Source organism: Plecotus auritus (assembly GCF_963455305.1).
Source record: "Plecotus auritus genome assembly, chromosome: 10".
Taxonomy (NCBI): domain Eukaryota; kingdom Metazoa; phylum Chordata; class Mammalia; order Chiroptera; family Vespertilionidae; genus Plecotus; species Plecotus auritus.
Window position 1 is genome coordinate 2,485,279 of NC_137785.1, and position 25,561 is coordinate 2,510,839.

At 58.1% G+C, this 25,561-nt stretch overlaps 2 protein-coding genes across 6 annotated transcripts in view; both read right to left on the bottom strand.

Annotated features, from left to right (window-relative positions):
- The window catches only part of LOC308235274 (uncharacterized protein), a gene marked incomplete at its 5' end in the record, with an annotated part of 59,761 nt that overhangs the window by 25,715 nt on the left and 8,485 nt on the right, over positions 1-25,561 (bottom strand). The gene's annotated exons all lie outside the window — the stretch shown is intronic.
- Positions 276-23,420, bottom strand: LOC308234858 (uncharacterized protein). 5 transcript variants are annotated; one of them, XM_080643272.1, is made up of 4 exons: positions 18,999-19,117; positions 6,218-6,259; positions 5,049-5,175; positions 276-3,595 (listed from the first exon to the last, which is right to left on the bottom strand). In XM_080643272.1, exons 2-4 carry the CDS (start codon positions 6,251-6,253, stop codon positions 1,953-1,955), a joined length of 1,806 nt encoding a protein of 601 aa, XP_080499398.1. In that variant the 5' UTR covers positions 6,254-6,259; positions 18,999-19,117; the 3' UTR covers positions 276-1,952. The 5 variants fall into 5 exon arrangements, with proteins under 5 accessions (XP_080499398.1, XP_080499399.1, XP_080499397.1 ...); XM_080643273.1 differs by having other exon boundaries at positions 18,963-19,098; XM_080643271.1 differs by lacking the exon at positions 18,999-19,117 and adding an exon at positions 10,403-10,676.

The window sequence follows — 25,561 nt, forward strand, 5'->3', positions numbered from 1 at the left end:
TAAAAAAAAGAAAAAAAAAAGAATAGTTTATTGCCCTAGCAGGTGTGCTCAATGGTTAGAGTGCTGACCCTGGCACCAAAGGATCAGGACGTTGCAGGAGGCAACCAATCGATGTGTCTCTCTCACTTCGATGTTTCTCTGTTTCTCTCTCTAAACAACAACAACAACAAAAACAACCAATAAAAACATACCCTCGGATTAAAAAAAAAAAAGGCATTACTAGAAAAAAGAAGTCAGGTAAGAAGAGACAAATCTATATGCTTGTGTACAAGGCAGATGATTCAAAATTTTTATTGATAATGAATTCATATGAAACTGAACTTAAATGTGTTAGGGTTAAACTTTACTTTCCCACTTAAAACAACTCTTCTTCTCAGAGGGATCGTCAGAATGTGAAAGCACCTTTGCTGTTTATACGTGTGCCGCTGTGATAACACAGAGCCTTGCTTCTTATTGGAGGCCATGCTTTTGCAAACACAACATGGATAATACTGAAAAACATATATATATATATATGCGCTTAGTAAAAACAGCTATACAACAGTAACTGCAGGATTTCTTCTATACAATTCTAGAAATGCAAACTATAGTGTGTACATGGGGATGACAAGTTGGGTAGAACTGGGAGAGACGATAAAGGGGCCGATCAGTAAAAACTGGCCCTGGCCCTGACCGGTTTGGCTCAGTGGATAGAGCGTCAGCCTGCAGACTCAAGGGTCCCGGGTTCGATTCCGGTCAAGGGCATGTACCTTGGTGCGGGCACATCCCCAGTGGGAGGTGTGCAGGAGGCAGCTGATCGATGTTTCTCTCTCATCGATGTTTCTAACTCTCTATCCCTCTCCCTTCCTCTCTGTAAAAAATCAATAAAATATATTTAAAAAAAAATAAAAATAAATAAAAACTGGCCCTGCCATGGTAGCTGGTGCCTCATCCCGATACGCCAAGGTTGTGGGTTCAATCCCCCGGTCAGGCACATACAAAAACCAACCAATGAATGCATAAATAAGTGGGACAACAAAATCAATGTTTCTTTCTCCCTAAAAAAAACCAATACTTAAAAAAAAACAAACTATAGGGTGATGGATCTATTCATTATCATGACTTTGGTGATGGTCCCATTGTGCGCACACATATGAAAATATATTCTACACTTAAAAAAAAAATGCCATTTATGTCAAGGTATCAATAAAGCTGTTTATAAATAGAGTCCATATAAAATGGAGATCTCCCTTCCTGTAGAAATATCGTAACATCTGGCAAAGTTCTATGGATTCCAGCAGCACCATTCCCCGTGTCTTAGGCGGGTCGACCCTGATTCCTTCTCCAACTAGAAGGAAATGCTGACAAATGCTTCAACGCGGGGAAATGACACTCAGCAAAAGCAGCCAGTCACAGAGACACAAGCGCTGTATGACTCCACTCGTATGAAATATCCTGAGGCGTCAGATTCAGACACAGAAAGCAGAATGTGGTTGCCTGGTGCAGTAGGGCAAGGGTAGGAGGAGCTGTTCAATGAGTTTGGAGTTTCAGTTTTGTAAGATAAAAAAAAAATTGGAGATTAGTTGCACAAATATGTGAATATTTTTGTGTGTGTGTGTGTGAATTTTTAACATGACTAAACGGTGCCATTAAAATGCTAGAGGGTAAACTTTGTTACATGTATTTTACCACCATTAAAAATGTAAAATTAAAACTAAAAACTACATTACAGTACTTCCAAGGGAGAAATTGGAGCAGACATTTGGCTGAAGCCCTTCACCATCTGCAATACTCTCTCTGGCAGGAACCTTGGGTGCCAGAATGTGGTTGGAGTTTGGGCCGAGCACATGCCCATAGTCACTGCACTACAGCCTTTCTCCATTGTGAAACCTCTGATGTGTCACGGGGTGGGAGTTACACTTGAAGACGTTCTCGCATTCACTGTATTCGGAAGGCCCTAACCCAGCGTGGACTCATACGGCCCTTCTCCAGGGGAATGAGTGTAGCGTGGTGTCCAAAAGGTTCACCGTATTCTCTGCGCTCCTGAGCTCTTTGCCAGTGTGAATTCTGTTTAATGAGGTTGGAGCTGCAGCCGAAGAATTTCTCACCTTCACGCCTCTCACGGGCCTGTCTTGACTGTGGGTTTTCTGGTGATGAACAAGGTGGGACTTCCTAATGAAGGCCTTCTGACATTTGCTGCATGCGTAGGGCCGCTCTCCAGTGTGGATTTTTTGATGCTCCACAAGTATATGTCTGTGGCTGAAGGCTTTTCCACACTCGCTGCACTCATAGGGCCTCTCCCCGGTGTGATTTCGCCAATGTTTCATGAGGCTGGAGTTGTACCGGAAGAATTTCCCACACTGACTGCACTCGTATGGCCTTTCTCCAGTGTGAACTCTCTGATGTCTGATGAGCCTGCAGTGGTACGTAAAGGCTTTCCCACATTCACTGCACTCGTACGGCCTCGCTCCGGTGTGATTCTGCCAGTGTTTAACCAGCTTGGACTTGTACCTAAAGAATTCCCCACATAAGCTGCACTCGTAAGGCCTTTCGACAGTGTGAACTCTCCGATGTCTGAGGAGTGTGGACGTGTAGCGGAAGAACTTCCCACATTCGCTACACTCGTAAGGCCTTTCTCCGGTGTGGACCCGCTGATGTTTGACGAGCGTGGAGTTGTACTGGAAGAACTTGCCGCATTCGCGGCAACCGTAAGGCCTTTCTGCAGTGTGAACTCGCTGGTGCCTCACGAACGTCGAGCTGTACCTGAAAAACTTCCCGCATTCCCCGCACTCGTAGGGCCTTTCCACGGTGTGAACTCTCCCGTGTCTGACGAGTCTGTAGTTGTACTTGAAGAATTTCCCACATAACCTGCACTCGTAAGGCCATTCTCCGTTGTGGATTCTCTGATGTTTCACGAGGTTGGCTTTGTACTTAAAGAGTTTCCCACATTTGCTGCACTCAGATGGGCTCGACTCGGTGTGGACTCTCTGGTGACCGATGAGTGTGGGCTTGTACCTGAAGGCTTTGCCACATTCACTGCACTTAAAGGGCCTTTCCCCAGTGTGCACCCGCTGGTGCTGCACGAGGTGGAACTTCCTGAGGAAGGCCATCCCGCACTTGCCGCACGCGTGCGGCCTGACCCCGGTGTGGATTTTCTGGTGCTGCGCGAGGATCTGCTTCCGGCTGAAGCCTTTCCCACACTGAGAGCACCTGTGATCATCCCGTCCCCTTCCAAGGGTCTCTCTGCTCTCGGCGCCCCGCCGTGGCTCCCACCTGTTGCGAGGTGCCCGGGGCCGGAGATGCCCCGAGCCAGCAGGGAAGCCCTCCCCACCTTCGCTGCACCGGAAGGTCTTCTCTGCCAGGGGAACGCTGCCCCTTCTGGAGGCGTGGTCTCCCGGCTGCTCCAGATGCTGCTGGTAGAGATCCGTCCCCCAGATGGGCAGGCCCTGATTGGGGTACGTTCCATCGCGCTCAGCCAGTTGCAAAATGCCTTTCGTCTCGCAGGGCCGGGCCTTCTGGGTGGACGGGTCTGGCTTTGGAGTCCTGACCGGTGATGCTCCCCCAGAATCACCTTGCTCCAAAGGTGCGTCCTCACCCCGGGCTCCACGCCAACTACCTGAAAGCAGAGAAATGGCAGGGACGTGCACGTTGATTTTGGTGGGAGGGGGCGGCCCCTTCTCTCCCTCCCTCTCCCTTCCTCTCTGAAATCAATAAAAAAATATATATATATATTTAAAAATAAATAAATAAAACATACGAATTCTTAAAAACAATATATTGCGGTTCAAGGACTATTTAAGGCTACGTGCAGACCTCATGACAGCCTGAGTGTGGTCAAGTGTAAAGGGAGCCGCATGGAGAGAGGGGAAGGCACACAGGTGTGGTTGGCGTGTGGCAGGGTCAGAGCAGAAATGAAAATGGGGGGCGGGGAGTAGAAATGAGCTGCGGCCACTGGTCCTGGCATCAGATGGTGATGAAAAGCGAGCGGGTAACCAGCTCGGACACCCGCAACTTTTCCTGCTGCCTCGCACCAGGGCGACTTGGAGCATGCCTTGCCGTTGATGGCTCAATGCCCGTCCCACCAGGCACCCAGGGTCCCCTCTGTTGCTCAAGGTGAACAATGAGGTGGCACCCAAAGAGGCCAGTTGTGGGTGAAAGCACAGAAAAGAGTGGCCAGCGTGCGCCCAGAGCGACCCAGCACGGGACACCCATTGCTCCACAGTTACCAGAACCTGCCCGGCCGGCGTGGCTCCGTGGTTGAGCATCCACTTAGGAACTAGGAAGTCAAGACTCCCGGTCAGGGCCCGGGCCCGATCCCCAGTGTGGGGCGTGTAGGAGGCAGCCGATCAATAATTCTCTCTCATCTTTGATGTTTCTCTCTCTCTCTCTCTCTCCCTTCTCCTTTCCTCTCTGAAATCGATAAAACATATTTTTAAAAAATTATCAGCCGAAACCGGTTTGGCTCAGTGGATAGAGCGTCGGCCTGCGGACTGAAGGGTCCCGGGTTCGATTCCGGTCAAGGGCACGTACCTTGGTTGCGGGCACATCCCCAGTGGGGGGTGTGCAGGAGGCAGCTGATCGATGTTTCTCTCTCATCGATGTTTCTAACTCTCTCTCCCTCTCCCTTCCTCTAAGAAAATCAATAAAATATACATTAAAAAAAATAATAATAAATAAATAAATAAATAAATAAATAAATAAAATATATTTAAAAAAATAAAAATAAAAGGAGGGGCAGGGCTGGGCACCGAGGTCCCAGCATCTGTCCTGAGTGACCCACCGGGGGGATCAGCTCGGGGCAACCCACGGGGATCTCTCACAACCTTCATGATTTCCGACTCCTCAGCCGTCTCGGGAGGACCCAGAGCAGCAGGGATGGGGCTGCCCGGGGACAGCGGGGACCGTGCCCGCCCGGCCTTGGCCCCAACAGCACGGGTGCCAGGAACCAGGAGAGGCAGCAGTGCCCACGGTCTCCGGTGGGAAGGACAGAGCTGCCCCTGGAAGGGGAGGAACGGAGCCCGGCCCAGGGCCCCGGGGTGGGAGGGGGGTGGGGGGTGCGAGGGCCTTACCCACGGAGCAGAGAAGGGCCACGTTCTCCAGCATCACGTCGTGGTACAGGCGCCGCTGAGCCTCATCCAGGAGCCCCCACTCCTCCCGGGAGAAGCGGACGGCCACGTCCTCGAAGACCACACGGCCCTGCGAACGCGGGACGGCTCAGCCCAGCGGCTGTTACTTTTTTTTTTTTATTCTTAATTTTTTAAAAAATGTATTTTATTGATTTTTTACAGAGAGGAAGGGAGAGGGGACAGAGAGTCAGAAACATTGATGAGAGAGAAACATCCATCAGCTGCCTCCTGCACACCTCCCACTGGGGATGTGCCCGCAACCAAGGTACATGCCCTTGACCGGAATCGAACCTGGGACCCTTCAGTCCGCAGGCCGACGCTCTATCCACTGAGCCACACCGGCCAGGGCAGCAGCCACCACTCTTGCGTGGCCACTGTGGAAACTGGCCTGGACTGTTACGGGAAATTCCTGCCAGGTCTCCCCGCCTTCATTCACACCCCGAGTCTCTTCCGCTCTGCAGCCAAGAGGGGGCCTGTTAAAATGTGGGTCACAGCACCTTCCCCGTCTACTTCAAAGCTTCCCACCGACCTCAGATCAGAGGCCGGGGACCTCAGGCTGTCATTCAAGGCGGGAGACCTGTGCACCCCTACCGGCCCCAGCTGAACCTCCCTGTTTGCATCGAACACGCCAAATCCTGTGCCGAGGACTCCCTGGGCCATCTTTGTGTTAATTTCATTTTATTGATTTTGTAGAGAGAGAGGGAGCAGCCCTGGCCAGTGTGGCTCAGTGGATAGAGCTTCGTCCTGCAGACTGAAGGGTCCCGGGTTCGCTTCCCTGTCAGGGCACATTCCCAGGTTGTGGGCTCCATCCCCAGTAGGGGGCGTGCAGGAGGCAGCCGATCCATGATTCTCTCTCCTCATGGATGTTTCTCCCTCTCCCTTCCTCTCTGAGATAAAAAAATAGGAAGAAAGAAAGGAGAACTTCGTATAACCTGGGCCTGGAAATAAAATCCTGGGACTGGTGAACATGCAGGGTGTTCAGACTCCGGGGAGGGAAAAGAATGGGAGACGTTTCAGGACGCTCCCCTCCCCCGGGGGCAGAGATATATGGAAGTGCCAGAACCGTGGGGTGGTCGCTGGGATGGGTGGACACAGCCGCACCCTCCACTCACCTGTGCAGGGTCCGTGAGCACTTCTGCCGCCGCCATGGGGCCCTGTGGGAAGAAGGCGGCCATGAGAATGGGGTCGCCAGGGTAGGACCCTACAGGCTGCGCCGGACCACCACCCTGCCCGGGAGCCACGCATCTCCGCCTGGTGGTCTAGGCCCAGCCCCTCAGCAAGCAGTGCCACTTCCAACTCACAACAGCTAAGATCTGGGCACGGCCCACGTGTGGCCATCATAGACGAGCGGGCACAACAGCGGCGGGACGTTTACACCACGGGATGCTATGCAGCCGTGAAAGAGAAGGACCTCTCGCCCTGGCCGGTGTGGCTCAGTGGATAGAGCGTCGGCCTGCAGACTGAAAGGTCCCGGGTTCGACTTCGGTCAAGGGCACATGCCCGGGTTGCAGGCTCGATCCCCAGTGGGGAGCATGCAGGAGGCAGCCGATCCATGATTCTCTCCCATCATTGATGTTTCTCTCTCTCTCCCTCTCCCTTCCTCTCTGAAATCAATAAAAAATATTTTTTTATGTTTTTAAATATTTTTTTATTGGTTTCAGAGAGAAAGGGAGAGGGAGAGAGAGAGAAACATCAATGATGAGAGAGAATCACTGATCTGCTGCCTCCTGCATGCCCCCTACTGGGGATTGAGCCCGCAACTTGGGCATGTGCCCTTGACTAGGAATCAAACCAGTGACCTCCTGGTTCATAGGTCAATGCTCAACCACTGAGCCACGCCAGCTGGGCTATATGTATGTTTTTAAAAGAAGGATCTCTTACCCTTTGAGAGCATCATGCTAAGTGAAATAAGTCAGTCAGAGCCGAAACCGGTTTGGCTCAGTGGAAAGAGCGTCGGCCTGCGGACTGAAGGGTCCCGGGTTCGATTCCGGTCAAGGGCATGTACCTTGGTTGCGGGCACATCTCCAGTGGGAGGTGTGCAGGAGGCAGCTGATCGATGTTTCTCTCTCATCGATGTTTCTCGCTCTCTATCCCTCTCCCTTCCTCTCTGTAAAATAATAAAATATATTTAAAAAAAAAAGAAATAAGTCAGTCAGAGAGAGATAAGTATCGCATGATCGCACTCATGTGGAATCTAAGTAACAAAATAAACCGATGAACAGGGTGGGTCCTGAGACATGGGAGCATGGAGCAGAGTGCCGAACCTCAGAAGGAAGGTGGGGAGAGCTGGGTGGGTGGGAGGCAATCCACCCAAGACCGTGTATGCAGATATGCGTAACCCATGGACACAGGCAGTGGGGCGGTGAGGGCCTGGGGCAGGCGGCGGGGTGAGCTGAAGGGGGTTGATGGGGAAAAAAGGGGACATATGTAATACTTTCAACAATAAAGATTTATTTAAAAGAAAAAAAGAACTAAAAACACACACACACACACACACACAAGAAAGAACGCAGTGCTACTTCTTACCAGCTGGGTGACCCTGGAGAAGGGTGCAGGGAAAAGACAGTGGTTAGGGAGCTCAGAATGTGTGCAACCCCATAGGACTCACATTGGTGTCACATGTAAGGAATACATACACTGTATGTAAGGAGCACACACAGTGGTCAGGTATTGTCACAGGAGCCACAGTTTCTATATATTTCCAGTGCAAATGAAGGGGTAGGGTTTTGAAATCCGGGGTCTTTATTTTTTCCTGTTTTTTTTTTTTTTTTTTTTTTTTTAAGATTTCAGAGCATTCACATCCAAATCTACATGGTAGGCAAATACTTAAGAGGTAAATCAATGCCAGACCGATTATGACGTGTTTGTATCAATTGAACTTATCGAATAGGTCATTTTAAAAATATATTTTATTTTTTTACAGAGAGGAAGGGAGAGGGAGGGAGAGTTAGAAACATCGATGAGAGAGAAACATCGATCAGATGCCTCCTGCACACCTCCCACTGGGGATGTGCCCACAACCAAGGTGCATGCCCTAGACAGGAATCGAACCTGGGACCCTTCAGTCCGCAGGCCGACGCTCTATCCACTGAGCCAAACCAGTCAGGGCTAGGTAAGATTCTTTATTGTTGAAAGTATTACATAGGTCTCCCTTTTCCCCCATTGCCCTCCCCCCCAGCCCCCCCAGCCCCCCCCAGCCCGTGCCCTCACCCCCATACTTACTGTCCGTGTCTGAGGGTTATGCCTGTATTGCATACAAGTCCTTTGGTTGATCTCTTACCGCCCCTCCCCCGCCTTCCCCCTGAGGTGTGACAGTGTCTGCTCGTTTGTTTTTTTAAAAATATATTTTTATTGATTTCAGAGAGGAAGGGAGCGGGAGAGAATCGCGGATGGGCTGCCTCCTGCACGCCCCCCACTGGGGACTGAGCCAACAACCCGGGCCTATGCCCTGATGGGAAAGTGAACTGTGACCTCCTGGTTCATGGGTCGAGGCTCAACCACTGAGCCAGGGCGGACTGGCCGTTTATTGATTGATTGATTGATTGAGCCAGGGCGGACTGGCCGTTTATTGATTGATTGAGAGAGAGAGAGAGAGAGAGAGAGAGAGAGAGAGAGAGAGAGGAATATTAATGTGAAAGAGAAACATGGACGTGTGGCCTCTGGTCCAGACCCTGACTGGGGCTCGCACCCACACCGAGGTGGGTGCCCTGACCCGGAACTGAACCCACTCTGTGGTGCCGGGACCACACTGCAACCAGCGGAGCCCCCGGCCAACCCGCCCCGTCCGCCCCTTTGCCCGTCCCCCGCTCCCAGGCCTCCGTGTCCACCTGCACGAGGACACCTCCATCCGGACACGTCTCAGCCAGCATGTCTGCTCGGGGTCCACCCCCGGACCCGCCCCTTTCGCCGCCCCGCCCTCCCCGGTCCGGTCTCGCCTGGGGGGCGGTTGGGTGGCGGCTGACCATGACTCTCTCCCATCACTGATGTTTCCGTCTCTCCCCCTCCCCCTGCCTCTCAGAAATCAATTAAAATATATCTTAAAAACACCTGGGACGTTGCTTCCCGCCTTACTTTTGCTCGCAGCCGTTTTTTGTTTTTTGGCGACAGGAAGCCCTGGCGGCTCGAAGTTTCCCGGCCTCTCACCACACGTCCCGCCCGCCGCAGCCCGATCCCGCCCCGTCCCCGGGCCCCACCCGCTGGGACCCGCTGGGACGCCCCTCCGCGCCGCCTCCTCCGCTTCCAGCCGCTGGGGTCCGCGCTCGAGGGGACACCCCCCGCCCCTGCCCCCTGGACACAGAGACCCCGAGGGGACACCCCCCGCCCCTGCCCCTGGACACAGACACCCGAGGGGACACCCCCCGCCCCTGCCCCCTGCACACAGAGACCCCGAGGGGACACCCCCCGCCCCTGCCCCCTGCACACAGAGACCCCGAGGGGACACCCCCCGCCCCTGCCCCCTGGACACAGACACCCGAGGGGACACCCCCCGCCCCTGCCCCCTGCACACAGAGACCCCGAGGGGACACCCCCCGCCCCTGCCCCCTGCACACAGAGACCCCGAGCGACACCCCTCGCCCCTGCCCCCTGCACACAGAGACCCCGAGCGAGACCCCTCGTCCCTGCCCCCCTGGACACAGAGACCCCGAGGCGACAGCCCCCGCCCCTGCCCCCTGGACACAGAGACCCCGAGACGACAGCCCCGCCCCTGCCCCCTGGACACAGAGACCCCGAGCGAGACCCCTCGCCCCTGCCCTCTGGACACAGAGACCCCGAGGGGACACCCCCCGCCCCTGCCCCCTGCACACAGAGACCCCGAGGCGACAGCCCCCGCCCCTGCCCCCTGGACACAGAGACACCGAGACGACAGCCCCGCCCCTGCCCCCTGGACACAGAGACCCCGAGCGACACCCCTCGCCCCTGCCCCGTCACAGAGACCCCGAGCGACACCCCTCGCCCCTGCCCCTGGACACAAAGACCCCGAGCGACACCCCTTGCCCCTGCCCCGTCACAGAGACCCCGAGCAACAACCCCCGCCCCTGCCCCCTGCATACAGAGACCCCGAGCGACACCCCTTGCCCCTGCCCCGTCACAGAGACCCCGAGGCGACAGTCCCCGCCCCTGCCCCCTGGCACAGAGACCCCGGCTCCCCAGCGCTCAGGCCGCCCCTGAGGGAACGCTGCCCCTTCCTGACGGCGGACACGGACCTGACGCAGGGACCCGGGCGCCCCTCCATCCGGGCTCGGGCTCGGAGGTGGGGGCGGGGCTGGGAGGCCGGGGGCGGGGGGCGCAGCACCCACCTCAGTCGGGCTCCTCCGTGCGGCCCCGCCGAGTGCCTGAGGGAGGAGCGGGGGCGGCGGGGCTGGAACGGGGCGTCGCCGTCACCAAGGGGCTCAGCCGGACCTCCGTGCAGCGGGGACGCCGCCTCAGTTCCGGCTTTCCCTCCGGACCCCTCACCTCTGAGGCGCTGACCCCGATCAAAATGACAATCAGGAAAAACAAACAAAAACACACACACACACACACACACAAAAAAAAACACAAGACGCCGGAAGTCCCGCCTCCAGACAATGCGCACGTAGTACGCGCACCTTTCCTAAGCCTTCATTGGCACAGTTGCTCCTCGCTCACCGAAAAGGCTTCTGGGTATTGTAGTTTCCGACCGAAAAGGCTTCTGGGTATTGTAGTTTTCGCTGCCGCCACCTCCTGTCGGGTCTCCGTTGTAGGTCACTCCCAAGCGGCGGATAAAGGCCAAGTGCCAGGGTCAGGGGCGCTGGGAATGGACTTAGTTCCCGGGCTCCCAACAGAGGGCTGGGCTTCGCCTGCTTTTAAAGGGGACATACCCGGATTTCTCGGAAAGCAGTTGAGGAAGTCGCAAAGGCCTGTTATTGTCAGACCCGCCCTGCCAGGCACAGCACGTGCCCACTCAGAGCTGGCAGCGCTCTTGGGGCTTTTCACACACACACACAGGCCCTGGAGAACCAAGGCGGTGGCGTCGGTCAATGCCGGTACACGCGGGCGGCTCCCAGAACCACATCAAAACTGCAACTAAAATACAGAACCGCCCGAAAGCGGGCTGAATGGAAGTCCTCCAGCTGGAGAAATAAGGAAGGAAGCACGCAGGAGGGGTGCAGCGCAGAACTCCCCACGCGCTTCCCACTCACTCGGTTCGGGCTCTGACGACGCTCTGGACCACTGAGCAGACGGCAACCCCCGCACCGAAACGCTCCACGTCAATAATCCGGTCTCTGAAGCCCCGCCCCCAGGCTGTGCGTCCCTAAAGGCCCATCCAAACCCCGCCCCCACGCTTTGCATGCAGTCTGAGCTCTCATTGGTCGGTCGCCGCCAGCTCCGCACTGCCTTCTGGGTAACGTAGTTCGCTCGCCGTTCCCAGCGCTGTCTCCGAAGCCGGTCATTCCGGACTGTGACTACTGGCCGGGAGACCAACGAGGGGCGCTGGGGAACGGCGTGCCAGGGTCCAAAGGGAGCCGGGCCCCACCCGGTTTCCTGGCGGAAGGACGCCCGCGCCCCCTCCTCGCTGTGGGCTGCCTAGCTGTCAAAGGCTCACTGACGCCGGGCGGGGAGCTTTCTGAGCGCCCATGAGAAACGCCTCCAGACAGGGCCATGATGGGGATCGGGGTGGCAGGACCCCCCCGAAGTGGCCAGGATGTCTCTGTACCTCTGGCTGCCACAGAAAACGTCTGTCCCGCCCATATGGGTAGTGATGGTGATTCCAGTCCAGGGAGCGACATTTTAATCCGGATACTCCTCCCTCCACGCCTGAGGCCTTTCCCACTGAAGAATCTGAAAGCTCACGGAGAGGGACTTCCCTCAGCTGTCCGGACCGCGTGTGCCCAGGGAGCACCTCACCTCTGTGAGGAAGGTTGGGGCGTCTGTGACCTCGCCCCCTTCCTGGGAAGTGGGTCACCGTGGCGTCTGCGATTGCACCGACAGTGTCTGCCAGGGAGTTCAGGTTATCTCTGGGAGAACTCTTATGAAATGGATATTACTGAATGTTACTAATAATGACTTTGTTGTTTTCCAAGGACAGTGACCGACATGTTTCTAGAGGGATAGGTGACAAGTTGGAGGGGGAAAAAAAAAGTTAAGACTTCAGTGCCCTTTGAGTGAGAGGCACCGAGTGTGAAAAGTCAGAGAATGACACCGAGACTGTGGCTTGGTGAAGCCTTGGCCACACTCAGGGTTTTGGCCCCAAATGTGACTATCCTATATAATAAAAGGCTAATATGCAAATCGACCTAACGGTGGAATGACCGGTCGCTATGACATGCACTGACCACTAGGGGGGGCACCACTCAGCCAGAAGCCGGCTGGTGAGCCTCTCCCGCCTCTGTGGCAGCGCTAAGGATGTCTGACTGCCAGCTTAGGCCCGCACCCCACAGGGAGCAGATGTCCCTCGAGGGCTCCCAGACTGTGAGAGGGTGCAGGCGGGGCTGAGGGAGCCCCCCCCCCAGTGCACGAATTTCATGCACCAGGCCTCTAGTTTTTAATACTTCTAAAACATCGCATATTAACAGCTTGGAGGGAAAGGTAAAAACGATACTTAAAAAGAGTTGCCAGACAGGTAAAAAGGAATAGGGGAGTTGTGTGTTTTCTGATCTACAAACATTCAATGAACACTTAGGGTTTCAGGTGCAACAGCAGTGCCTGGCCCACACCAGGCATAGGACTGCCTATATTGACATTGTCAGGATGCCCTAAATATCCTCTATTTGTTTTTTTACAACACAGTACAGAAAGTCAGTAGTTAGAGCTGTTTTTTTCTCTCCCTGCAATTGGCAATTAAATCACTTAGTGGCAACACTAGCTCAAAATCCTATCTGCATAAATAACCTCTACACAAATATTCACAGCAGCTTTATTTGTAATAGCCCCAAACTGGAAAACAACCCAAATATTCATACAATGGAATAACACCCAACAATACAAATGAATAAACCATTGGTGCCCTGACCGATTTGGCTCAGTGGATAGAGTGTTGGCCTGGGGACTCAAGGGTCCCAGGTTCGATTCCAGTCAAGGGTACGTACCATGGTTGTGGGCACATCCCCAGTAGGGGGCGTAGAGGAGGCAGCTGATTGATGTTTCTCTCTCATCGATGTTTCTAACTCTCTATCCCTTCCCCTTCCTCTCTGTAAGAAATCAATAAAATATATTTAAAAAAAAAAAAAAACCATTGGTGCATGTAACAAGATGAGTTAACCTGAAAACAATTATGATTAATGAAAAGAGCCAGGGCCCCATCCCCCAGAAAGCATACCTAGGGCAGTGGTCGGCAAACTGCGGCTCGCGAGCCACATGCGGCTTTTTGGCCCCTTGAGTGTGGCTCTTCCACAAAATACCACGGCCTGGGCGAGTCTATTTTGAAGAAGTGGCGTTAGATAAGTTTAAGTTTAGAAAATTTGGCTCTCCAAAGAAATTTCAATCGTTGTCCTGTTGGTATTTGGCTCTGTGGACTAATGAGTTTGCCGACCACTGCCCCAGAAAATGCTTGCTGTTTGCAAATTGTGGGAAAGGGGTTTGAAAGGCCTGGGAGGAAAGGGCTCTAAAGGAGTCCCTTGTGCTGCTGTTGGGCACGTTCACTGTTGCAATTCCGGTCATGTTTCCTCAGGTGTATACACGTGACGAAACATTCCACACTCCTCACATGTGCAGTCTTTCATGTCAATCACACCTCGATAAAACACACACGTACTTGCCCTCCCTCTTGCCAGGTCACACGTGCCAGCTATTCTGGTGCTACCACGTCCCCTGCCCCAGGATTTAGAAGGGTGAGCCCCGAGGAGAGGAATGAGGTCCATCCGTTTCCACGTCATCCACAGGCATCCGGGGCCCGCCCCGTCCTCCTCTCGTCAGTGCTGGGGCAGGGATGGCCATGCCTTCAGCACCCCAGGGAGGAGAGGAGCCCACTCACTCACTCCGACAGGGGCCGTGGCCACAGGAGACGCAGCTGTCTGAGGTCCTGAGACCTTCTGGACCCTCTCCGCCTCCACGGGAATTTGTAGATGGCCTCTCTGTAACAGGCACAGAACCTCTCATCTGCCGGGCAGCCCCGCGCAGCGGTCGAAGTATTGCTACACAAAGCATGATTCGCACCTTGCCCTGTGGCCTTCCAGTCGCTGACACCTGCCCACGGATTCTGGACACCAGGGACTGGCTCCCGTACAGATCCAGGAGACACAAGTCCCCCAAGTGTGCTGGGAGTGGGACGTCTCTAAGGAAAAGGGCCCCAATGCACGGTGCTCCCAGAAGCACTGGCGGTTTCTCAGCGTGAACGCGGGGCTCCAGGAAGCCTGGACTCCAGGCCGCAGGGTTAGGCACACAACGGTCTCCAGTCGTTTCCCGCGAGCCTCGGACCATAATGCAAACTGGGCCAAAGTGGACCGAGGCCTGCCCTCCGCTCTCCTGCTGTCCCTTCTCAGGCACGTGAAGTTGGTGCCAACCAAGGTGCTCCTCCCTTCGTGTTGGCAGCACCCAGGTTCCTCTCAATGGATGTCCCACGGGGAGCAGGCCTGTCCCGCAGCAGACCAGAGCGGGCAGCAGTTCCACTGGTGGGTGGCTGGAAGAGGACCAATGGCTCCCGGCTCTCATGCTTCGAGCCCATGCTGCTTGAAGAAGAGAAGCCTTGTGTGGGAATCCCCAGCAGACTCCCGCTCAGATCCTGCGGCCAGAGCTCGACCACATCCATCAGAACCCCGGCAGGGGAAGTGAGGACCGTCCACGGCTCGGAGGATTCACGGGTCCCTCCAGGGAATGAGAGCGTGTGCAGGGGTCTGCCTTCCCGGAGCATCCTGGAGTGACTGACACGCTGTGGGACCCTGACAGCTGGCGGCAGCGGTGGCTCCTGCCACAGGCACTGGACAGCTCGGAAAGTGCTATGTCCCTCACGAAGACTTCCCCCCTCATGGCACTCGCTGGGGGTGCCCCAGGCTGGTGCATGCACGCACGGGGCTCGCCTGCAGGCTGATGCTCCCTCCGTGCCCAGGTGCTCACACCGCTTCCTCTGGTGTGAGTGCCGAGGACGAACGCGGAGACAGCACACACCCCGCGTTCCTAAGGCCCTCCTCTGGTGTGAGTGCCGAGGACGAACACGGAGACAGCACACACCCCGCGTTCCTAAGGCCCCCCTCTGGTGTGAGCCTCCTGGGGCTACCCAAGTCTGAGAGACGCAGCCAAGGGGCCCCCAGAACTGCCGCGGTCGTGAGGCCTTGCTCCGGCGTGAACCTTCTGGTGCCGAGCCAGATGGGAGCCCCTGCTGTAGGCTTTCCCGCACTCGCCGCACACGTGAGGCTTTTCTCCGGTGTGAACCCGCCGGTGCAGGATGAGGCTGGAGTTGCGGCTGAAGAACTTGCCGCATTCGCTGCACGCGTAAGGTCTTGCTCCCGTGTGCACTTTCTTGTGCTGAACGAGGTGGGAGCTGCTGATGTAGGCTTTCCCACACTCGCTGCACACGTACGGCCTCACTCCGGAGTGGACCCGCTGGTGCAGGATGAGGCTGGAGTTGTGGCTGAAGCATTTCCCACATTCGCCGCACGTGTAAGGCTTCGCTCCGGTGTGGATTCTCTGGTGCACAATCAGGTTGGAGCTGTGGCTGAAGAACTTCCCACACTCGCCGCACTCGTACGGCCTCTCCCCAGTGTGGATTTTCTGGTGCTGCACGAGGGTGTCTTTGCGGCTGAAGGCCTTCCCACACTCGCCGCACTCGTACGGCCTCGCCCCGGTGTGGATTATCTGGTGCTGGACGAGGGTGTCTTTGCAGCCGAAAGCCTTCCCGCACTCGCTGCACACGTAGGCCCTGGTTCCCGTGTGGACTCTGCGATGTTTAATGAGGCTGGAGTTGTGGCTGAAGAACTTCCCGCATTCGATGCACTCGTAGGGCCTGGCCCCGGTGTGGATCCTCCAGTGCTCAATCAGGTGGGAGCTCTGGCTGAAGAACTTCCCACACTCGCTGCACTCGTACGGCCGCTCCCCGGTGTGGAACCTCTGGTGCTGGGCGAGGGTGTCCTTGCGGCTGAAGGCCTTGCCACACTCGGCGCACTCGTAGGGCCGCTCCCCGGTGTGGATGCGCAGGTGCTGGGCCAGGTGGGAGCTCCGGCTGTAGGCCTTCCCGCAGGCGCTGCAGTCGTAGGACCGCTGCCCAGTGTGCACCCTCCGGTGCTGGACCAGCGTGTCTTTGCGGCCGAAGGCCTTGCCGCAGTCGCTGCACGTGTAATGCCTTCTCCCGGGGTGCAGTTTCCGGTGCACCTTTAGGAGGGACAGGTGAGCGAAGGCCTTCCCACACTCCTCACACACGTGCGCTGCCTCCCCACCGTGCATTCTCCTGTGGTGACTCAGAGCCGATTTCTCCGGGGACACACTGCCGCGTGGCAGGCCTCTGACGGGCCTCCCTTCGGTGTGAGGCACCTGCCTGTCCGGCGGAGGGGAGGTGCTCGGGCAGGCGTCCCCGTCGTCGCTGCAGCTGACGAGCATCCGTGCCCCGTGGTGGCCCTGGTGGCGCCCGGGGCTGGCGCTGTGTGGGGAAGACGCGGAGAGCCCGGTCCTCTGGCGTGGGCTCAGCCCACAGTGAGCGGTCAGGCGCCGGAGGGGGCACGAGCTGCCCAGCAAGTCCGTCCCATGCTCCCCGCCAGGAAAGGGTCTCCCTAACGTGCGGGCGGCACAGCTCTTCACCAACGAGGCCCCGCCTCCGTCCCCGCTGCAGGGGCTCTCTGCGCTGTGCTTCTCCTCGTGCTGGTCCGAGTCTGCACCCGGGCCACGTGTGCACGGTTCCTGCGTGGGGTGCGATCCCTGGACGTCACCCAGGGGCACAGCGCCTTTGAGGAGTGGGTCACACACCTCCCACGGGTGGGCTTTCTGGACAAATGGACCTGGCTCGGGCGTCCTGTCCCGCGACACATCTGCAGAAGCACTCTGCTCGGAAGGGGCCGCCGCACAGTCGGCGTCTCGCCAGCAACCTGAAAGCAGAGAAATGCTGGCCAAGTGCACGTGGACTCGGCGGGAAGAGCAGCCGTCCCACCGCACGTGTCACGCAGCCAGGAATGGGCCCACTGGCTCGTTGGCTGGAGCAGGGAGCCAGGAGGGGGCGAGGAAGGGCCCGCTGTCAGCCCTGGGCCTCTAAGTGTCACCGAAGGGAGGACCCCGGTGACGGGTAAAGACCACGACGGGGGACAGTCCAGGGGGGAGGCGAGGACTCCCACTCACTCCCCCACGAAAGGGCGCCAGCGGGCCTGGCCGCCGGGTCTGGTGGGCTCATGCAAAGGCTGGGCCCGGCCCGGGGATCGGACGGCACGCAAGCCGCTGGCTCTTCAGGACGAGCTGAGGGTGCGTGCTCCCCTCAGGACACACGGAAGTGGGCGGCGCCGCACAGCACTGCGGAGGGAGCGGAGAGGAAGAGGGACACAGAGGCCAGAGGAGCGGGGAACGACCAAGGAGGGACGACGGGAGAGAGGTGACACAGGGCACAGCGCCGAGTGGAGGAGGGCGGGAGAAAGGAGTGTCGCTGTGGGCTTGGGAGAAAACACAGGTGCACACGAGCAGGCTGCAGGGCCGCCTGGAGCCCAGCCCTAAGGGGACACGTCTCCCAGCTCCTGCTCGGCAGGGCCAGCCCTCTCGGGCCTCTCGTGGCGGCTGCGGTCAGGCCTGCCCGGCAGGCACTGGTCCCCATCGGGGCCGCTCCATGGGGTCTGACCGGTGGGGAGGACGCGGGCGGCCTCGGGGTGTGGTTCAGTGGACCGAGTGTTGTCCTGTGCACCAAAAGGTCGCTGGATCGTGCCTGGGCTGTGGCTCGATCCCCAGGAGGCGGCGTGCAGGAGGCGGCTGATCGATGTTTCTCTCTCACATCAATGTTCCTCTCCCTCTCCCTTTCTCTCTCTAAAATCAATAAAGACATGTTAAAAAAGAGGAAGAAGACAGGCAGGTGGTGGCCTCGTCACAGATGTTAACAAAGAATCTCGGATGTCTGGCAGAACAGCCTGTGGCCTGGGCAAGCAGTGACCATGGCAACACCTGCAGGTCCTGGCCGAGGGCCCTGGGAATGTCAGCCGAGGACGAGGGCAAACCCGGACACAGGACCGCCACTGGCCAGGGAGCGCCCGCGCCAGGCAGCACCCACAGAGCCGACTGAGAGAGCCCGGCGTCTCCAGCCTGTTCCCTCCAGGCTGTGGGCAGCAGGGGGGCTCCTCGGTGAGGAAAGGGGTCCTGCACACGACCCAGCCCTGACCCCAGAGCCACGGGAGGGAGGGAGAAGGTTCATGTCATGGCTCTGACGGGACAGAAAGCTGCCCCTGGGGAGCAGGGACCATGCAAACCGGGGCCCGAGTGGGCGCAGGCAGGCGGAGGCCGCCGCGAAGACGCCCCAGGGGTGCCCCCTCCCGACACTCTTGCCCGGAGATGAGCTTCACTGTGGCCGGGACTGACTGACCCGCTTCTAAGGAACAGAACGAAGCAAAAGTGACGGGATGTCACTTTCAGGCCACAGAAGACCAGCGTCCGCCCCGGGCACCCTCTCGGGCTCAGAGAGCAGGTGGATCCCACGCCGTGAGGCCCGGCAGAAAGGCCAGCCGGAGGCCCTGCGGAAGGCCTTGGCCAACGGCCAGCGGGGAGCTACGCTCAGGCGACAAGCCGCAGCAGACGGGATCTTGCGAACGAAGATGCGTGAGTTTGTAAGCAGATTCTCCCTGGACGGGCCTGCGATGAGCACGTGGCTCAGGCCGACAGCGTGGCTGACACCCCCGGACGGCCTGAGCCAGGAGCACCCGGTGAGCTGACACCAGGCTCCCGAGGCACCGACACTGAGACAGTGAATGTTCACGGGGGTAGCCACTAAATGTGGGGGTGACTTACCACGCAAATGACGGAGGTAACGGAACCGGGACTCACCCAGGGAGGACACGAGGGCGAAGTTCTCCAGCATCACGTCGCGGTACAGGCGCCGCTGAGCCTCATCCAGGAGCCCCCACTCCTCCCGGGAGAAGTACACGAACACGTCCTCGAAGGTCACACGGGCCTGAGGGACGGGGACAGTTCAGCCCACAGGCAGCAAGGCCTCCTCCCAGCTCTCCCTGCTCCCCGGGCCTCCCTCCCGGACCTCCCTGCTCACCGGGCCTCCCTCCCAGACCTCCCTGCTCACCGGGCCTCCCTCCCGGACCTCCCTGCTCACCGGGCCTCCCTCCCAGACCTCCCTGCTCACTGGGCCTCCCTCCCAGACCTCCCTCCCGGACCTCCCTGCTCACCGGGCCTCCCTCCCAGACCTCCCTGCTCACCGGGCCTCCCTCCCAGACCTCCCTCCCGGACCTCCCTGCTCACCGGGCCTCCCTCCCAGACCTCCCTGCTCTCCGGGCCTCCCTCCCAGACCTCCCTCCCAGACCTCCCTGCTCACCGGGCCTCCCTCCCAGACCTCCCTGCTCTCCGGGCCTCCCTCCCAGACCTCCCTCCCAGACCTCCCTGCTCTCCGGGCCTCCCTCCCAGACCTCCCTCCCAGACCTCCCTGCTCACCGGGCCTCCCTCCCAGACCTCCCTGCTCACCGGGCCTCCCTCCCAGACCTCCCTGCTCACCGGGCCTCCCTCCCGGACCTCCCTGCTCACCGGGCCTCCCTCCCAGACCTCCCTGCTCTCCGGGCCTCCTCCCAGACCTCCCTGCTCACCGGGCCTCCCTCCCAGACCTCCCTGCTCACCGGGCCTCCCTCCCAGACCTCCCTGCTCACCGGGCCTCCCTCCCGGACCTCCCTGCTCCCCGGGCCTCCCTCCCGGACCTCCCTGCTCACCGGGCCTCCCTCCCGGACCTCCCTGCTCACCGGGCCTCCCTCCCGGACCTCCCTGCTCACCGGGCCTCCCTCCCGGACCTCCCTGCTCACCGGGCCTCCCTGCTCACCGGGCCTCCCTCCCGGACCTCCCTGCTCACCGGGCCTCCCTCCCGGACCTCCCTGCTCACCGGGCCTCCCTCCCAGACCTCCCTGCTCACCGGGCCTCCCTCCCGGACCTCCCTGCTCCCCGGGCCTCCCTCCCGGACCTCCCTGCTCACCGGGCCTCCCTCCCGGACCTCCCTGCTCCCCGGGCCTCCTCCCACACCTCCCTGCTCACATGGACCTCCCTCCCACACCTCCCTGCTCACCGGGCCTCCCTCCCACACCTCCCTGCTCACTGGGCCTCCCTCCCAGACCTCCCTGCTTACATGGGGCACCCCTCCCAGACCTCCCAGCTCTTATTGGCACCCCTCCCAGCTCTCACTGCTCACACAGGCACCCCTCCCAGACATCACTGCTCACTCGAGCACCCCTGGGTTCCCGTCCTCCACAGCCCCTAGCTCAGAGGAGACACCAGGCCGTGGCACGGCTAGCGCCCTCACTCTCTGACCCCCTCACTCTGATCCCCTCACTCTCTGATCCCCTCACTCTCTGACCCCCTCTCTCTCTGATCCCCGAATCCAGCCCAGAGTGGGAGCAGCAGGTGAGCTGACAGATGCATGCACACTGTGGGTCTGGCAGGAAGGGCCCCCACACTCCCCTGCCAGCCAGTTCTGGTGTCGTCCAGACCCGAGCCTCCCCATTACAACCTACGGCCATGAAGGCACACTCATCCCAACATACGGGCCTCTCATCGGACCTCCCACTAACACTGACCACCTCTACACCGTGTGCACCCCGAAACCCCTCCCCGCAACTGCGCACAGTGACCGGGAAGGGCTCCCCGGCCTTCACAGCAGCCACCGCGGCCACGAGGTGCCCCAGCAGGAGACGCAGCCCCGAGTCCCCAGGTGTGAGGTTCCGCTTATTAACAGCACGGCCACCAGACCTGAAGGTGCCCCCTCCGGAACCTAAGCCACAGCTCCACCCCGTCCCACCTCGGAACTCCTTCGACCAGAACTAAAATCCCGTGTCCCCTGTGAGGCCTCAGCGAAGGGGTCTCTGGGGCTTCTTAAGCTACACAGCACCAAAGCCTGACGCCCCTGTAGCCACCGAGTTACTCCTGCCACCCACTTCTCTCTCCCAGTTGAAGGTACCTCCATCCTCCTAAAGCAAAAAAATAAACATAAATAAAAATAACTCCCTGGAGTCAGCCAGGACTCTCCCCTTTCTCTCACTCACCCTTCACAGCAGAAAACCCAGTCCCCCCCCTTAAAAAACAGACGCAAAATCCACCAACGTCTGCCCTGTCCCGGGCCCCCCCTGGGCCAGCCGCCAGCAACACTTGGGGGAACATTGCAGCAGTTCCCTCCCCGCTTCCTCGCTCTGCTCTCAACCAGCTGCAGCGGGAGCAGCGGGAGCAGCGGGAGCAGCGGGAGCAGCGGGAGCAGCGGGAGCAGCGGGAGCAGCGGGAGCAGCGGGAGCAGGTCACCGCTCAGGTCTCCCAGGGGTCGCACCCTCAGGAACAGCCCAGCCGCAGCCTGCCCTCCTGCCTGCCTCCCAGCCCTGCTCCCCGGAGGCATCACGCAGACCTGGGGTTCTCTGAGGACTCCCAACGCAATCTTCCCTCCAAGCATTTGCTGCTCCTGGGCCTGATACCCCCCCTTTCAGTCCTCATGCTGTTGGCTGCCAAGCATAGGAACCCCTCCAGGTAAGCCCTGGCCTAGACTCAGAACGCTGGGCTAGAGATGAGCCCCTTGTGGGGGCCCCCCCAGACTTAAGCACAGAAAGAGGAGCAAGCGAAGAGTCCCAGAATATCAGTGTCTCATCAGAAAACCGGGGGCCCTGCTTTAGAAACATACACAGCCCTCACTGGGTTGGCTCAGTGGATGGAGCACCAGCCTGTGGATTTCAAGGTCCCAGGTTCGATTCCGGTCAAGGGCACGGACCTCGGTTGCAGGCTCCGCCATGGTCGGAGCTCATGTGGGAGGCAACCAATAGACCTCCCTCTCACACATCGATGTTTCTCTCTCTGTCTCTTCCCTCCCTTCCACTCTCTTTAAAAATCAATGGGGGTGTGTGGGGGGGGTAGGGCCTGACCGGTTTGCCTCAGTGGATAGAGCGTCAGCCTGTGGACTTAAGGGTCCCGGGTTCGGTTGCAGTCAAGGGCACAGGCCTGGGTTGTGGGCTTGATCCCCAGTGGGGGGCGTGGTGTAGGAGGCAGCCTGATCAATGATTCTCTCTCATCATTGATGTTTCTCTCTCTCTCTCTCCCTCTCCCTTCTTCTCTGAAATCAATTATAAAATATATAATTTAGCTCTAGCTGGTTTGGCTCAGTGGATAGAGCATCGGCCTGCGGACTGAAGGGTCCCGGGTTCGATTCCAGTCAAGGGCATGTACCTTGGTTGCAGGCACATCCCCAGTAGGAGGTGTGCAGGAGGCAGCTGATCCATGTTTCTCTCTCATCGATGTTTCTAACTCTCTCCCTTCCTGTCCGTAAAAATCAATAAAATATTTTTTAAAAAATATATATATGTATATATAATTTAAGAAAATCAATGGGGGGGAATATCCTTGGGTGAGGATTAAAAACAACAAAACACCCCAAAACACCCATACAAAGCCCACAGGCTTCTCTAACCCCCAGGGCCACCAACCACTCTGGTCCGTCCCCCCACCCCCACCTGGACGGGTGCAGTAGACTCCCTCGGCCTCCGTGCCCCCGCCCCCGCCCCCTCCTTTCCACTCCGCAGTCAGAGGGAGCCCAGTGACACCCAGGTCGGGCCCCTCCCTCCTCTGTCCCACACCTCCCACAGCGCCCACCGCCACCAGCACAGAGGCCCCGAGGGGTGCCCTGGACATGACAGAAGGTGGCTCCCTCCTCGGCCTGCGCCCTGGCCGCTGGCTCTCGGTCCTCACCCGACGCAGCAGAGACCCGAGGCTCCCGCCTCCGCGGGGCAGTGCCCGGTGCCTGGGGAGCCCGCGCCCACGTCACGCCGCGGACACTGGGACGGGCCGCCCTGGTCCCTCCACGGCCCTCACACGCAGGAGGAGGGAGCGGCCTCCCGCCACTCACCGCAGCCGGGTCCGTCCGCGCCGCGGCCGCCATGGGATCCCGCGCGCGGACCCGAAGCCGCACACCTCCACGAGGCCGGGGACCAAGGGCTGACGTCGCGCGCGAGCCCGTCCCTCACGCTCCGGTGAAAAGGCGCACCAGGCTCAGGGAGCCGCCGCCGGGGACCGACCCGGACGGGGCGCGGGCGCCAAGGCCTCGGACAGAGCGCGGCCCCCGCGGACACCTCGGCGCAGGGCCGCCCGCCCCGCGACGGGGACCATGGTGCGTCCCGCAGGCGCGGGGCGGGGACGTCCTTCGCCGTAACCGTCCTTCAGGCTCCTGTCCGAGCACCCCCGCGGCCAGCGGACCGCGCCCCGAATTCCGAGCCTCAACAGCCAGCCAGAGTGGACTGACAGTCCCGGCGCGGGCCAAATACGTCATGGCGCCGGAAGTCCCGCCTCTGCCTGACGGGCCCCAGGAAACGCCGTCTTCGGAGCGGCCAAGACACAACGCGCATGCGCCGGACACAGGCTTCTGGGAAATGTAGTTTGTTGTGCTGCATCCGAGCAGGCGTGGGGCACCTGAGATCCCGGTGAGGGCGGCGCCAAGGCCTTCAGTGGGGAATAGCGTCCTGGGAGGAGCAAAGCGCGTCTTAAAGGGGACGCGCCCATATTTCCGGGGTCCGCGGGGACAGTGCCACGTCTTCCAGAGGGTGATCCATTCCTCAATCCTGGAAGAGGTGCCTCGCCTCTCTCACCTTTGGGCACTGGAGACTTATGTACTAGGGGGAGGGCACTGAGATTTAAATTGAGCAAGGGCCTGGCCAGTGTTGCTCAGTGGTTGAGCCTCGACCTATGAACCAAGAGGTCACAGCACATGTCCCAGTTGCCCCTGGATCCCCAGGAGGGGCCATGCAGGAGGCAGCCAGTCGATGAAGTGCCTCTCTCATGGGTGTCTGTATCCCTCTCCCTAAACATCAGTTAAAACAAACAAACCAAAAAAAAAACCATGCCACCATGATATCACCTCACACCTTTAAGAATGGATGCCATCAAGAAGCTAGATAAGCCCTGGCTGGTGTAGCTCAGTGGGTAGAGCGCCTGAGGGTCCCGGGTTCTTTCTGGTCAAGGGCACATGCCCAGGCTGTGGGCTCATCCCCAGTGTGGGGCGTGCAGGAGGCAGCTGATCCATGATTCTCTCTCCTCATTGATGTTTCTCTCTCTCTCTCTCCCTCCTCCCCTCCATCCCTCCCTCTCCCTTCCTCTCTGAAATCAATAAAATATATTTTAAAAAATTAAAAATAAGTCTGCCTTATGATCCAGCAGTTCCCCTTCTGGGTATAGAGCCAAAGGAAAAGAAAGCAGGCTATTGAAGAGACATACGCACCCGCGTGTTTATTACAGCATCGTTCACAACAGCCAAGAAGTGCGGACAACCTAAGTGCCAGCAATGGATGAATGGATAAAAGGTGAGACACATACACACACACACACGCACACACACACGCACACACAATGGAGTATCATTCAACCACGACACAGGAGGAAATCCTGTCATGTATGAAACACGGGTGGCCCTTGAGGACATTATGCTGAGGTAAGTGAGACAGAGAAAGACCAACACTGTCTGATGTCCCTTATGTGGAATCTGAAAACAAACAAAAACAAACAGGACTAAGAAACAAGGAGTGGATGCCGGCTGACCAAAGGCTGGCGGGTGGCGAACAGGAGAGTTAAGGGTGCACACGTGCACTAGCAGGGAAATGGTTCCCGGAGACCCCACACACAGGACAGAGGTTACAGACAATGACATCGTCAGAACATCACACGTGGTACTTGTTCCCACCACAGAAGACACAATAGAGGTGTCAGCTAACGCCAGACGGCAACCACCGTGCAATATGAATCTATCAGTTAAATAAATTATACAGCTTAAACTTAGGCAATATCGTGTCAATTACATTATCTCGAAAACAATGAGTCATACATTCATCTGAGGCCTGGAATGTCTTAACTGGTTCGGCAAAGCATTGCCCCTTCACAGGTAAGGACTTCTCTCCTTAGATACAGCATGTATTAGGGAGCTTTCCTTTTGGCCCTAAGGCTTCATAAATGACCTCCTTTAGACCCTAGGGTTTCATAAATGACCTCCTTTAGGCCCTAAGCCTTCATAAATGACCTCCTTTAGACCCTAAGGGTTTCATAAATGACCTCCTTTAGGCCCTAAGGGTTTCATAAATGACCTCCCTTAGACCCTAAGGCTTCATAAATGACCTCCTTTAGGCCCTAAGGCTTCATAAATGACCTCCTTTAGGCCCTAAGGCAGGGGTGGGCAAACTTTTTGACTCGAGGGCCTCAATGGGTTCTTAAACTGGACCGGAGGGCCGGAACAAAAGCATGGATGGAGTGTTTGTGTGAACTAATATAAATTCAAAGTAAAGGAGCGGAGGGGAGAGCAAGAGAACCCTCCGCTCTTTCGGCTCCACGGGCCGGATAGAACAGCCGAACGGGCCGGATCCGGCCCGCGGGCCGTAGTTTGCCCACGG